This window comes from Vicia villosa, linkage group LG1 (assembly GCF_029867415.1).
Source record: "Vicia villosa cultivar HV-30 ecotype Madison, WI linkage group LG1, Vvil1.0, whole genome shotgun sequence".
NCBI lineage: Eukaryota > Viridiplantae > Streptophyta > Magnoliopsida > Fabales > Fabaceae > Vicia > Vicia villosa.
Genome location: NC_081180.1, coordinates 98,068,512 through 98,082,998, shown reverse-complemented (window position 1 = coordinate 98,082,998; position 14,487 = coordinate 98,068,512). Strand labels below are relative to the sequence as shown.

At 33.2% G+C, this 14,487-nt stretch overlaps 1 protein-coding gene across 1 annotated transcript; it reads right to left on the bottom strand.

The window, feature by feature from the left end:
• Positions 1-13,331: 13,331 nt before the first annotated feature.
• Positions 13,332-14,120, bottom strand: LOC131649930 (F-box/kelch-repeat protein At3g23880-like). Its single transcript, XM_058919677.1, has one exon. The coding sequence runs from the start codon at positions 14,118-14,120 to the stop codon at positions 13,332-13,334; it is 789 nt and encodes a 262-aa protein (XP_058775660.1).
• Positions 14,121-14,487: the final 367 nt, after the last annotated feature.

The window sequence follows — 14,487 nt, the reverse complement described above, 5'->3', positions numbered from 1 at the left end:
ATCATTATTTATTTTAATTTGTGTATTTTTTTTTAAAGATATGATAAAAGTGAGACAATTAAAATTGGACCGAAAATTAAATTGGAATAAATTGAAATAAACAAGAGATCAAGGTTTAGAGGTTTAATTGGAGTTTAATTAGGTTGAGTCGGTTAAATAGTTTTAATATAATATAATATACAATGTTATCATAAAATATAGAATAATTTTATATTGTGTAAATAAATATTCAAGAATTAATATTGTATTTCTAATTGAATTGTACGTTTGCAAACAAGGTTGTTAAAATCTCGATTTAAAACCTAAACTCTATAGATTTCACGTTTTTAGGTCAGCATTTCGTGTTAAATTGCAGGTAAAAACCTTTTTATGTAAAATCGTATTCTGGAATGATTTTACGTGATTTAAATCTTTCTAAAATCGGTGAAATCGTGTAAAATCATGTAAAATCGTTGGATTTTACTCTTTGACCTGATTTTACTTTTTTTTTGTCAAAGTTAAAAATCACATGTTATATTTTGCCCCATAAATTTTCTCTATGGATTTTTAATTTTATTCACATTCATATCTTGGTTATAATACTAAAGAATTTTTAACATTTGGAGATGGATTTAATCAAGTTGAATATGAATGTTCTAATTAATGAAGATGATGTTGTAGATGGATTGAACTTTTGATTAAGTTGAAGAAGAAGATGAAAAGATTTATTTTTTTGAACTTGAAAAACTTTTGAAATTATTGTTTTTTTATAATCTTTTGGATGTTACATTTTATGATTTGATGAACAATTTATGTAGTTTGATACATGTTTGTGAATATTACATTTTATTATGATGATATAGTATATTTTTGTTTTATAATTAAGTTAAAATTTTAAATAATTAATGCATTTAGAATATTATATCAGTATATATATGTCGTATATATAAATTTAATATAATTTTAGTATGAGGTAAACTCAGTGATTTTACGTTTCGATTTTACGTTTCGATTTTACCTAGGTAAAACGAGTTAAGGTAAAAACTCGATTCTGACAACCTTGTTTGCAAATGATTTGAACAAGAAAAAGAAAATCAAGAAAAGATACTAGTGAAATGGACGTATCGTATCTTATTTCTTTCTACTCTCAACTATTCCAATATTCCAATGCCATAAATCATCATAATTAAAATAAATTAGGGAGATAAGTTTTACTTCTGTCATGTTTTTAACTCATTAAAAAGTCAAAACTATTAAAAGTCCATTTGTCCTATTTAACAATATCCATTTCAAATTTAAATTTTAAACAATTAAATTTAAATTCTTCAGGCTGGTCTAGGACAAAGTTGGGATGTGGAGAGTTCGTCTCTTCGTGTTAGATGTATTTACTTTGTTGTTGGTATGGAGTTTGATAATCTATTTGGTAAGGAATATTGGTATTGGTGTTCGTATTGATGATGGTGATGGTGTTGTTCTTGGTACTGAGTTTGGTGTTGGCGTTGTTGTCGGTGTTGGGTTGGTTGTTAGTTGTACATTTGTTGTCGGGGGTCGTGCAAATAGTACGGGTCGGACACAAACGGTTAAGGGGTGCTTATCAATCTATACCAACTCATATATTCTTCAGTTGGTTTCAATGGAAATGGGGCAACGCGGAATAGCAGAACAAGTCGGCGACAGTCCTTCCATATCTAACAAAATTCTGGTGCGAACTCTTTCCAATTTTGAACATTCCACTGGTGATTCACTCTTTTGAGATGTCATTCTCCCAAAGACTTCGAGGGAGCCGGGATTTCTTGACGCATATCAAACTGGAGTTTCACACGGTCACTTTGGTGCATTTCTATAATGTTGTATCGTATGATAGCTGTATTCGCAGTCCAAATAGCTTTATCGTCAGGGTTCGGCTCATGTTGGAGACCCATATATGGTCTCCAATAAAATTGCATAGGAAAAAAAATAGATTAATATATTATTTGGAAGATGGTTGATATTACAAATATGATTCTTAAAATTTTTAGTGATAACACATCATCCGGTCGAAGGTGATCCAAAAGTTGTCGATACAATAACAGATTTCCCCTCGGGTTCTTGCTGTAATCTAGCCCTTTAACATATAATCTTAAGCAAAAAGAGAGAAAACAAATTATTTACAATTTTTTTAGAAGAGAGTGGGAAAACTGAAATAGAGTTATAAACTTACTTTGTTGCATATGGGAACATGTAGTGGTCATTGTTTATAAGGGCTAGTATGGGCATTCTCCACCAACCTCGTACTTGGAGCAAGAACGTGCATCAATCAAATGTGCATGTATTGTTTTTTGCGTTCTTACAGAGGGAACTATAAAGCATAGCCAAAATAGCAGACCCCGAACTATACTTTTCAATTTTATTGATGTTATGAAACAAACTTAAATAAATAAAATTGATAGTGTTACCTATACTTTCTGGAAATAACAGCTTACCAAACAATGTCATAAGATAACACTTAGTTTTAACGAATATTTGTTCCTCAGTTGAGTTCTCTTCCAATTTAAGAGACTTATAAAACTCTTTAAGGGTATTTAGGTTGATACCTTGACCCCTCGAATTCACGTCTCCCTCAATCATATCCTTCCCCAAGACTTTCTCAAATAGGGAATTTGCATGTTGAACATACGCATTAATCGCTTTTTCCTCAATCGGGAGACCCAACAACATATGGACGTCCTTGAGTGTGATTGTACACTTAACTGTTGGAAGATGAAACGTGTAGGTTTCAGGTTTCCATCATTCTAATAAGGCAAGTATGGATTTTGGATCAATGGTGTTGTTGGAAAATTGATCACATGTTCGAAGCCAACACATCCGAGATATGAAACTATCATAGAGTCAAGAGCGAAATAACCGTGAGAACGACAATGGAATCACAAAACATCTTTAAAAACATATATAAATTAATGAGTATGGACATTATATAAGCTTAGATGTATGGAAGAATAAATGTACGGACTTACAAATGTCTGAAGGTTCGCCCTAGTTTCTCTGTGTCTTCCACCCATGGTTAGAATTTGAGACATGTTTGAAATCTCTGAGACTTGCTTGGAATATGAAAACTTGAAGTGTTTATGAAGATAAGAAATGGAGAGTTTGTGTTCTGATGAAAAAATGAGTTTATAGCAGGGGTATTTATAGAAGGGATGGTGGATGCTGATGCCTTTTGCATGAATGACATGTGGCTTAAATGTGACATGCATGCCGATATAGGAATAAGTTGTTGTGATAAGTGTACATGCATGGACAGGTAGTTGTAGGTTGCAGTATAGGTGTGCATGCATGGACATGTAGTTGTAGGTCACAGGACTAGGGTCACATGCATGACATATAGGTCATGTTGCAGTCATATGCGTGCATGCGGGGTCATAATAGGTTGTAGGATGCACTCATAGGTGTGCATGCATGATCAGAATAGGCTGGAGTAGACAGGTGTAGACTCACATGCGGGATCAAAAATAGCATGTACATAGGCGGCATCCCATGTGGCTCCTTCTTGTTAATTTTTTACATAGGCTCCATCCCATGCGACGCCTTCCTGTAGACAATTTTTTCTTTACATTCCTTAGTTCATGTGTACACATATGTCTGATTGCACCAGACAATTTGTGTATATCCTGTACACTCAACTCAGCATGGTCGTGTCTAGTCTCATCTACTATAAAGCATGTGACACTCAATGCATTAATCTAATCAACTGTAAACACATGTGATGCTCCATGCATGCATCCCATCAAGTGTAAATGCATTGGAGTATACATTATGTGTTGTTCCCATAATTTTGTGTTATAGAAGCAACTTTTTTTCTTCTACTTAAACTAAAGAAGTTCAGTAAACAAGCAAACATCCCATTACAAACTTGTCAACAATCAATAATGACCTCTTCACCATAATACATAATCAATGCGTGTGTAAATGGTGAGACAAACATTTGTGAAGCTGCTGGTTTTGTGTTGAGAAACACTAAAATTACACGATTTTCATTAAACAGAAAAACAATTTTTCTTCAAAAAGAGACTGGAGGCGAAGCTTGCACGGGGTGTTGTATCACAAATTTTCTACTAATATCCATTTTTTTTGTGAAAACAAACCATTCGAGGTTTTCTAAGTTGAGGCCCAAGATGACAAAGACTTATAGAATATGTTTGCTAATCACGAGCATTGTGGTTACGACTCCATAGAGTTGTATGCTATCCTACAAGAAACGCAACTATCACTGTTGGTTGAGTCAAAAGTTATTGGTCCATTGGTCGACGAGAAAGCAGAGGTCGACGTTGTTGACAAAGAAGAGGAAGATTCAGAGTTAGAAGTTGATCACATGGTCAATGAGCAACCCGAAGATGAAAAAGACGTTGTTGTGCCTCCAGCTCATGTGTATAGCCTCCTGCAGACATGAGTAACTTGAACTTGGATGGGGATGAACCATCATCTGATATTTTCTCGACTCGTATATACAGTCCGATGAGCTGTTAAAATTTGGAGATAAATTTCGTTCAAAGGAGGCCTGTGTGCGAGCCATAAAAAATTTCACATGGCACAAAATGTTGATTTTAAAGTGGATTGCACCAACGTAGAGAGGTATAAAATTCTGTGTATAAACCTTGATTATGGATTCAGGTTGTCTGCATCATATAGGAAGAGAAATGATTCCTGGGTGATGGGAACTTTATGTTGTCAGGTCGGACATAATAGAAATAATTGTCCTATTCGTGGAGCAACCTCCGCCAACCAATAATTGTATGTCCTATTATTACTATCATTTATAGAAATCAACTGGACTTTATTTATTCGTGAAACATATGGGTATTACAACTAAACAAACACAAACAAAGCTTAAACAACAACAAACAACAACACAAACAAAGCTTAAACAACAATAACACAAATAACACTAAACAATAACAAAAACACAAACAACCTTTAAGCAACAACACGGAAAAAACATTTTTACGATATCACAGCCATAAAAAAGATGTCATCTGTGTCATGCATCATGACACAGACATCAATGACATTCTTAACTTCATCCCATCAATGTTCGATATTTCCCGTGACAATTGACGTCCTCGTTCTCTGACTTTGAATTCTTTTGATGCTTTGACCAACTTCGTACTCTCTATCTAACCAGCGCATCAATGACCTCTTCAGATGGTTCATGAAATAAATGTTCCAAAATTTTATTTTAATCAGAGATTTCACAACTGAAAAATTTGGAGAGAATGTGAAAAAATGGTGGAGAAAATGTGTGGAAAATGAAGGGTGATTGAGGGTATATTTATAGGAAAATCCCTAACACATAGTAGCCATCCCATAAAACTCCTATTTACAAAATTTATGCATATGCGCCACCTGATCCTAAACCCTAATTTCCCTTACACTAAGGCGCCACCTAGGGCGGCGCATACACGCATAATTTTGCACATTGAAGCCATGAGGGGTGGCTCCTGTGTGTAAGACACCCCTCAAACCTGGTTATCTATGTAAATATTTTGAAATTTTTGTTTTTTTTAATTTTTTTTTAAATCTAGTTATTTAAATTTTTTTCTATATTTTTAAACCATTCTACAAAACCAAAAATTCTAACTTTTTTTTCTTTTTTAAGCACCGCCTGAGAGAAATTGAAACATGTCTCCTCTCTCTTCTTTTATGAGTGGCAACTTTTTTTCATTGTGTTAATAATTTCCCACACAAACTTTCTTCAATTTTTTTTAATCTACACATCAAAATGCAATGTAAATATTTTGTTCATGACTATTTTTACAGTTTATGTTTGCAAAGAGTATTAATGTAATGTATTTCCTGCACGTACATGACTATATCAACAAAATTGTACTGATATATTGTGACTCGTGTATTCAAACTCTATTTTTTCTTCAATAATGACTTAGTCATTGGTAATTATCATCGCATAATGAATACTACACCTGATGATGATACAATCCAATCCACTATATGGCATACGAAAATTTCAATAAACATCACAAATTTCTAAATTAAGCAAATAATTATTTTTCCGGGTGTTACAAGAATAGACTGGAGTAGACAGGTGTAGGCTCACATCAGGGATCAAAAATAACATGTACATAGGCGCCATCCCACGTGGCGCTATAACACGGTGGGAGAACTGACTTTTAAAATATTGTGGATAGCAAGAGTCGCCACCGAGTTTTATTTTATCCAATTTTTGGAAAGGCAAAAAGAACAGGAAAGACCTTTTAAAAGGATTTGGGTTCGGGGGTAGGTTATACAAAGGGAATGTGTAAGCATCCTTTGTATCCATGGTTATCCGTGGGCTTTTAATTGCTTAGCTCACTTTTGAATTGTTTGATTTGTCGTGAGCAAGCACTTAAGAGTTACTTACCCTAAGTTCGTAAGGTCTTTCCTATTCTAAAGACTTTCATTGAGCGATAGTACTATCCATACCATATAAGGGTAGATAATCCTATACATTGGATGTGTTCGGGACATCGAGGGTCATCGTATACTCATAGGGGTTATCCATACCATAAAGAGGGTAGGAAGTCCTATGCATAGGATGAGAATAGTCATAAGACAACAAGTAAGGATACCTTAGCAATCGAAGGGACTATCATCATTTAATCGAAGGCAACATCGAGGGACGAGATCATTTTATTGTAGGCGACTCGAAGGGACTGTGATCTTTATTTCGAAGGGACTATGATGATTTTGAGTTGAAGGCAGCATATGCTAAGGTATCCCCATGTTCGAGGGACTTGACTTTTATTCGAAAGGCAACGAAAGAGAGGGTTACCCTAAAGGTGGGTGTGTGAACAATATAAAAGGAGTGTTGTGTTCAGATATTTATCTTGAAGTTAGTGAGCTAACGATTGATTTTAAATATTTCCATACAATCCTAGACATACATCTAAACAAATATAGGAGTGCGGAAAGTAAAAGCAAAAAGTAAATCGTAAGCTATTACAGGGCTTCGAGATGGGGGGTACATAACCACAAAAGCGTGGAAAGGTAAATGCGGCAAGGTAAAAGCGGAAAAGTAAATCCTAATTACTATTACATAAAAACCTTACGACCTATACACCTTCTAAAAGCAAATAAATGATTAAATAACAGACGGAAATTAAACAATCACGCGTCAATCACTAGAGTATTAGATGAGAAGAAGAATCGAGAGAATCGAGCGTTAGAGAAATTAGGGTTAATAGGTAGAAACTTAACTAATTATTAATTAATCAAACTAAAAAGTCTAGATTAATTTAGTTGAATCCTAAGTCTAAATTAACTAATTATTTATATTTTGTAATTTTGGTGAAAATTGAATTAATTAATTAACCTAATTAAAATTAGCTAAATTAATTAAATAAAAAAAGTTTAAGTGAAAACCTAAACTAGTCCTAATCCTAATATTAATCTTCTATTAGTTTTAATTATTCACTAAAAAAGAAAAAAAACCTAATGGAAAAAGAGATTAGAAAAAACAATAAATAAATAAAAAGGAAAGAAAACAGGGCGCTGATCAGGTGTGGCAGCCCTCTGAGGGACTACGATGGGCAGACGCTTTCTGGAACCATTGGATCTGGATCGTTGGAGATCAACCGGCCATTGTACGGCGGCGTACCATGGACCTGCGAGGACTGGGTGTGCTGAAACTGCACGTTAAGAAACTAAAAAAAATGTATAACGCCTGGTTCGAACCCAAATCTTTGATGTTCCAAGTCTCCATATACTGCCAATCATACCAAGTTTGTTCGCTGATCTTAACACAAACAAGAAAAAATAAATATGTAAATAAATGTTAAATGGAAAAATCCAATAGGCACTCAACCTTGGGCCCACTAGACTTTGCTGTAGCCAATCGTTGGCGGAGAGAGGAAGTGGGAACTTTGATCAGCGAATGGGATTGATGTACTATGCCACGCGTTACAGTCAAGATTTCAACGACACTGTTCATCATCTCATTCCTTCACACCTGCGGAACTAATTGCGAATTTTGCTACGCAGGTACCTGCGGATTTTGTTGTGAGTTCGTCCTCCTCCATGGACACGACTTGAATCCTGCAAAACAACGATCAAATGAAACAAGAAACAACCCAGATCCCCTAATTAAGGTCTCCTGAATTGATTGGTGGTATTAGTTTGTCCAGAAAATGCCTCTAAATGCAAACACGAGCAACATGCATTCTTGTTCCCTAGCCATGGCACTCTTTGTTCTGGGCACTAAAGCTTCATCTTAAGGGCTCAAACCTGCACTAAATATCACCAGGGACTTAAACAAACAATTAGTTCGAATTTAAACACAAGGAATCTCAAGGTGTAAAAATCAGAAAATGCGTATGAATATGGCAAACGCATAATGGAGATTTCAAGCATTATATGACCTAGTTAATGATGCATTCTTACTCCATACTACCTCAGAAAGAGAATGGGATGGTTGGTTTTCTTTGAAACTTCTTGAATTTGCCATGAGTTTTTCCAACTTTTTTTTTGAAAATTTTGCACTCTTGAAACCCTAGCCTCCTTGCCTCAATTTTTCGTCCACTTGGCATATGAATGAGTTATATATATATATATATATATATATATATATATATATATATATATATATATATATATATATATATATATATATATATATATATATATATATGAGAGGAGATTAGGTCAAGAAACTTGGAAAGAAATCAAATCTTTCAAGAGGTAGAAATTTAATTTGATTCTTTATATGAAAACCTTCTATTTTGGTCCAATTCTATTTCCAACCTTTTTTCTCACGTGTTTCCTTAGCTTAAAGATTAATTTTGAATCAATTTGGATCTAAAAAAAATCAATCACATGATCTTTGAATATTAAATCATGATTTTATTTGATTTAAATTGAATAAATTCAAAATAAAAGGAATAAAATCATAAAATAAGTATAAATTGATATATGGGCCTCCTTTAAGCTTAATATCACATGGGTACTTCATTTGTTAAGGCCCAATACTCAAAAGTATGCAAATTTTCAATTAGGATTCCAAGCATCTCTCAGAAATAGCCCCACTTGCATCATTCATAGCTCTCTCAATTTTGATCCTATGAAGGTATTGTAGAACTTTTTAGAAATCTAAAGATGTCCTATAAATGATCCTTTTGGTTTCATCTCAATTGAGTCTTCCATGTTCATGTACCTCGGTTAAATGATGAATGTGACTTCAAAATGTTGATGTTGACAAAAAATCAGGAATTTTGACTGTGAGTTGACCATGGTTGACTTTTTAGGTCAAACTAGTCGACTGTTGATCATTTGAGCACTTGACTGAACAATCTTGTGAACCAGAGCTTGAAACTTGGTGTGAGGATTCTTTGAGACATATGAGGAAGTATGAAGACCACTTGAGGCATCAGGGCTTGATTTTACCTTGAGAGGGGCAAACACCCTAGTCAGAGGCTTGTTGCTTAGGGCAAACACCCTTGTTGCTTGAGCAATTGAAAGTCATGTGAGTTAAATATCTTGAAATATGATGGACAAATTTTGGGGTATGACATGCGCCTTCTTGTTAATTTTGTACATAGGCGCCATCCCATGTGGCGCCTTCCTGTAGACAATTTTTTTCTTTGCATTCCTTAGTTCACTAAACTCAGCATGGTTGTGTCTAGTCTCATCTACTGTAAAGCGTGTGACACTCAATGCATTAATCAAATCAACTATAAACGCATGTGATGCTCCTTGCATGCATCCCATCAAGTGTAAACGCATTGGAGTATACAGTATGTGTTGTTCCCATAATTTTGTGTTATAGAAGCAACTTGTTTTTCTTCTACTTAAACTAAAGAAGTTCAGTAAACAAGCAAAAATCTCATTACACACTTGTCAACAATCAACAATGACCTCTTCACCATAATACATAATCAATGCGCATGTAAATGGTGAGACAAACATTTGTGAAGCTGCTGGTTTTGTGTTGAGAAACACTAAAATTACACGATTTTCTTTATACAGAAAATCAATTTTTCTTCAAAAAGAGATTAGAGGCGAAGCTTGCACGGGGTGTTGTATCATAAATTTTCTACCAATATCCATTTTTTGTGAAAATAACCCAGTCAAGGTTTTCTAAGTCGAGGTCCAAGATAACAAAGACTCATAGAATATGTTTGCTAATCATGAGCATTCTGGTTACGACTCCATAGAGTTGTATGTTATCCTACAAGAAACGCAACTATCACTGTTGGTTGAGTCACAAATTATTGGTCCATTGGTCGACGAGCAAGCAGAGGTCGATGTTGTTGACGAAGAAGAGGAAGAATCAGAGTTAGAAGTTGATCACATGGTCAATGAGGAACCCGAAGACGAACAAGACGTTGTTGTGCCTCCAGCTCATGTGTACAGTCTCCTGCAGACATGGGTAACTTGAACTTGGATGGGGATGAACCATCATCTGATATTTTTTCGACTCGTATATACACTCTGATGAGCTGTTAAAAGTTGGAGATAAATTTCATTCAAAGGAGGCCTGTGCGCGAGCCATAAAAAAATTTCACATGGCACAAAATGTTGATTTTAAAGTAGATTACACCAACGTAGAGAGGTACAAAATTCTGTGTGTAAACCCTGATTATAGATTCAAGTAGTCTGCATCATATATGAAGAGAAATGATTCCTGGGTGATAGGATCTTTATGTTGTCAGGTCGGACATAATAGAAATAATTGTCCTATTCGTGGAGCAACCTCCACCAACCAATAATTGTATGTCCTATTTTTACTATCTTTTATAGAAATCAGCTAGACTTTATTTATTCGTGAAACATATGGGTATTACAACTAAATAAACGCAAATAAAGCTTAAACAACAACAACACAAACAAAGCTTAAACAACAATAACACAAACAACGCTTAAACAACAACAACACAAACAACCCTTAAGCAACAACACGGAAAAAAATAAGCATCATTAATACAACAACATTTTTACGATATCACAACCATAAAAAAGATGTCATATGTGTCATGCATCATGACACAAACATCAATGACATTCTTAACTTCATCCCATCAACGTTCGATTTTTCCCGTGACAATTGACGTCCTCGTTCTCTGACTTTGAATTCTTCTGATGCTTTGACCAACTTCGTACTCCCCATCTAACCAGCGCATCAACGACCTCTTTAGATGGTTCATGAAATAAATGTTCAAAAACTTCATTTTAATCGGAGATTTCACAGCTGAAAAATTTGGAGAGAATGTGAAAAAATGGTGGAGAAAATGTGTGGAAAATGAAGGGTGATTGGGGGTATATTTATAGGAAAATCCCTAACACATAGTAACCATCCCATATAACTCCTATTTACAAAATTTATACATATGCGCCACCTGACCCTAAACCCTAATTTCCCTTACATTAAGGCACCACCTGGGGCGGCGCATACACACATAATTTTGCACATTGACGCCATGAGGGGTGGCTCCTGTGTGTAAGACACCCCTCAAACCTGGTTACCCAGGTAAATACTTTGAAATTTTTGTTTTTTTGTTTTAATTTTTAATTTTTGTTTTTTTTTTAAATCTAGTTATTTAAATTTTTTTCTATATTTTTAAACCATTCTACAAAACCAGAAATTCTAACTTATTTTTCTTTTTAAAGCACCGCCTCAGAGAAATTGAAACATGTCATCTCCTCTCTTCTTTTATGAGTGGCAACTTTTTTTCCATTGTGTTAATAATTTCCCACACAAACTTTCTTCAATTTTTTTTAGTCTATACATCAAAATGCAATGTAAATATTTTGTTCAAGACTATTTTTACAGTTTATGTTGGCAAAGAGTATTAATTGTATTGTATTTCCTGCACGTACATGACTATATCAACAAAATTGCACTGATATGGAATTGGATCCTCTCCAATTTTTTCTCTCATGTATGGAATTGGATCCTCTCCAATTTTTTCTCTCATGTTTTTTCTCCTGTGCAATTTTAAATGGTTGGATTAATCCAACACTTAAAACACATTAAGAAAAAAAGACATCATTTAAAGAAGAGAGAGAAAAAGTATTAGTTTTATTTTTGTTCCTATGCTATATAACTTAAAACAAAATACCATAAAAAAATCAAACATTTCTTATATAATTTGTTTCACGTAAGTTATTCTTTTTTATTTTAATATTGTTTTTATTAAATTAATACTTTTATATATTTTTTATTTGTTTATAATTAAAATAATTCCATACTATTTAATTAACTAGTAAATTTTTATAATTTAAAAGTTGAGAATAATCAGAATAATAATTAATGTATCATAAACTTCATAAGACAAATGTATATAGTTAAAAAAATAGTTAAATTTAAAATTTTATAATATTGTCAACATAAACAATAATTATAATTTACTATAAATCAATTATAATTTACTATACATCATTGTTTAATTTTTTTAATTATATCGCTAAAGATGGACTTAAAACGTACAATTTGTATATATGTGAAAAAAAAAACTATTTTTCACTAATTTAATTAATTAAATCTATGTTTTTGTGGATATAATTATAATGTACAAAATACAGTTTGGTGGATAAATAATAAAATTAATATTTCTTTTCACATTGTCAACATGAAAATTAAAAAATAAAACTTATTATATATCACATTTTAAATTTTTAACGTTCTTTTATTTGAAAGAGTCATTAATTAAAAAAAAAAACTACTGAACCAAAGAATTCATCCATTGAAAAATATTGTTTGTTATCATAAATTAGATAATTTACTATTATATATTTTATAAATAAAAATAAGAATAGTTATAGTATATTTATTGTTAAAACATTTGATTAATAAAAGAAAATAAAAATTGATAATCGTTATTTTGTTTTAAGTTATATAGGATATTAACAAAATAAAAGAAAATTAAAAGTAATAATTTTCTCTCTCTTCTTTAAATGGTGTCTTTTTCTTTTATGTGTTTTAACTGTTGGATTAATCTAACCATTTAAAATTGCACATGAGAGAAGACATGAGAGAAAAAATTGGAGAGGATCCAATTCCCACTGATATATTGTGACTCATGTATTCAAACTCTATTTTTTTTCTTCAATAATGGCTTAGTCCTTGGTAATTATCATCGCATAATGAATGCTACACCTGATGATGATACAATCCAATCCACTATATGGCATAAGAGGATACATAATGAGTTTTGGTATTTAATATATAAAGGTTTCTTAATAAAAAGCAATATCCCAACCTATTTTAACTAAAAGTCATGTATGTAGCAAAAGTAATAAAAAGCAACATAACAAGATATGAAGCAAAAGTAAACCCATTTAAATTAAAAGTCATGTATGTAAAACTTAAAAGGTTTCACAAAGATGAATTACCATGTCACTGATACAAGACTCTCACAGCAAATATGCAGATTAAACATAAAATTGTAGGTATCTTCCAATAAATAGTCCAACTTACCACTATTTAAGTTATATAAGACAAATTGATAACTATCTGAGTTCATAAGAAGAATAACACCATTTTCTGAAATGAACAAGGGAATAACAAAAAAAGATTTCTTATTGAAGTTGTCAAGAGAGATGATTACGAATTTAGTGCATGAATCAAAAACTCCATATTCTTTCATCAACCACGCAACCCAATGAGTTTTGTTAGACACCTGACAGACACCAAGGCAATTATTCAAAACATACAGAGTATGTTTATAGACTTTGACACCATCCTCTTGAGGCATTAAGATTTCCTTGTAAGTCTCATTTCCCAAATCAAAGGAAAGAATCACAGTTTGATTAGAAATAACATCTCTTTTTTCAACTATCCAATTAAAAGTGCTTCTCACAAATTTCGCTGACAACCTCAAGGGCGCACGGGATGTAGGAAAATTCGGAATGGTTTTCCAAGAATCTTCACCAAAGATATAAATTTTGGTCAAAGCATGATCATTCTTCTTTCGCATAGCAAGTAATACTTTGTACTTGTTATTAACTTGATCATATCCAAAGCCATGATGTTGGATAGTCCAACCAAGGGAAACAGGTGGAGATTTTTTGGATTCGAACATGATAGAAGGATTACGCAGCATGACACAACGTTCATATTCATTGTACAAACACAACAACCCATTATATGATCCTATAATACTATATTGTTTCTCCATGATGCTGCTGAAGCTAACCGGAGGTAATAGGTTTTCGAATAATGGCTTTAAAGGATAATATACGATTTTGTCGGGTTTTTTCAACTGAGAAAAGTATAATCGCTGGTGGGTTAAACTTGGATTAGCGGTTGAAATTTGAAGATGGCGCTTTACAAATTGCGGATCTGAAATTAGAGTTTTCCATAATTTACAAATGCATTTGAATTGATGGAGGGATCTTACCGGAAGTCTGAGGAGAATCTCGATGATGAGTTCTTCCGGCAATAGGGAACATGATTTATTGCTATTCATAGAAAGAGGTTGAGTGAAAACTTTGTGGTTTTGATGATTGTGGAAATACATCCCAAGCAGCCGGTGCGAGTTCGTA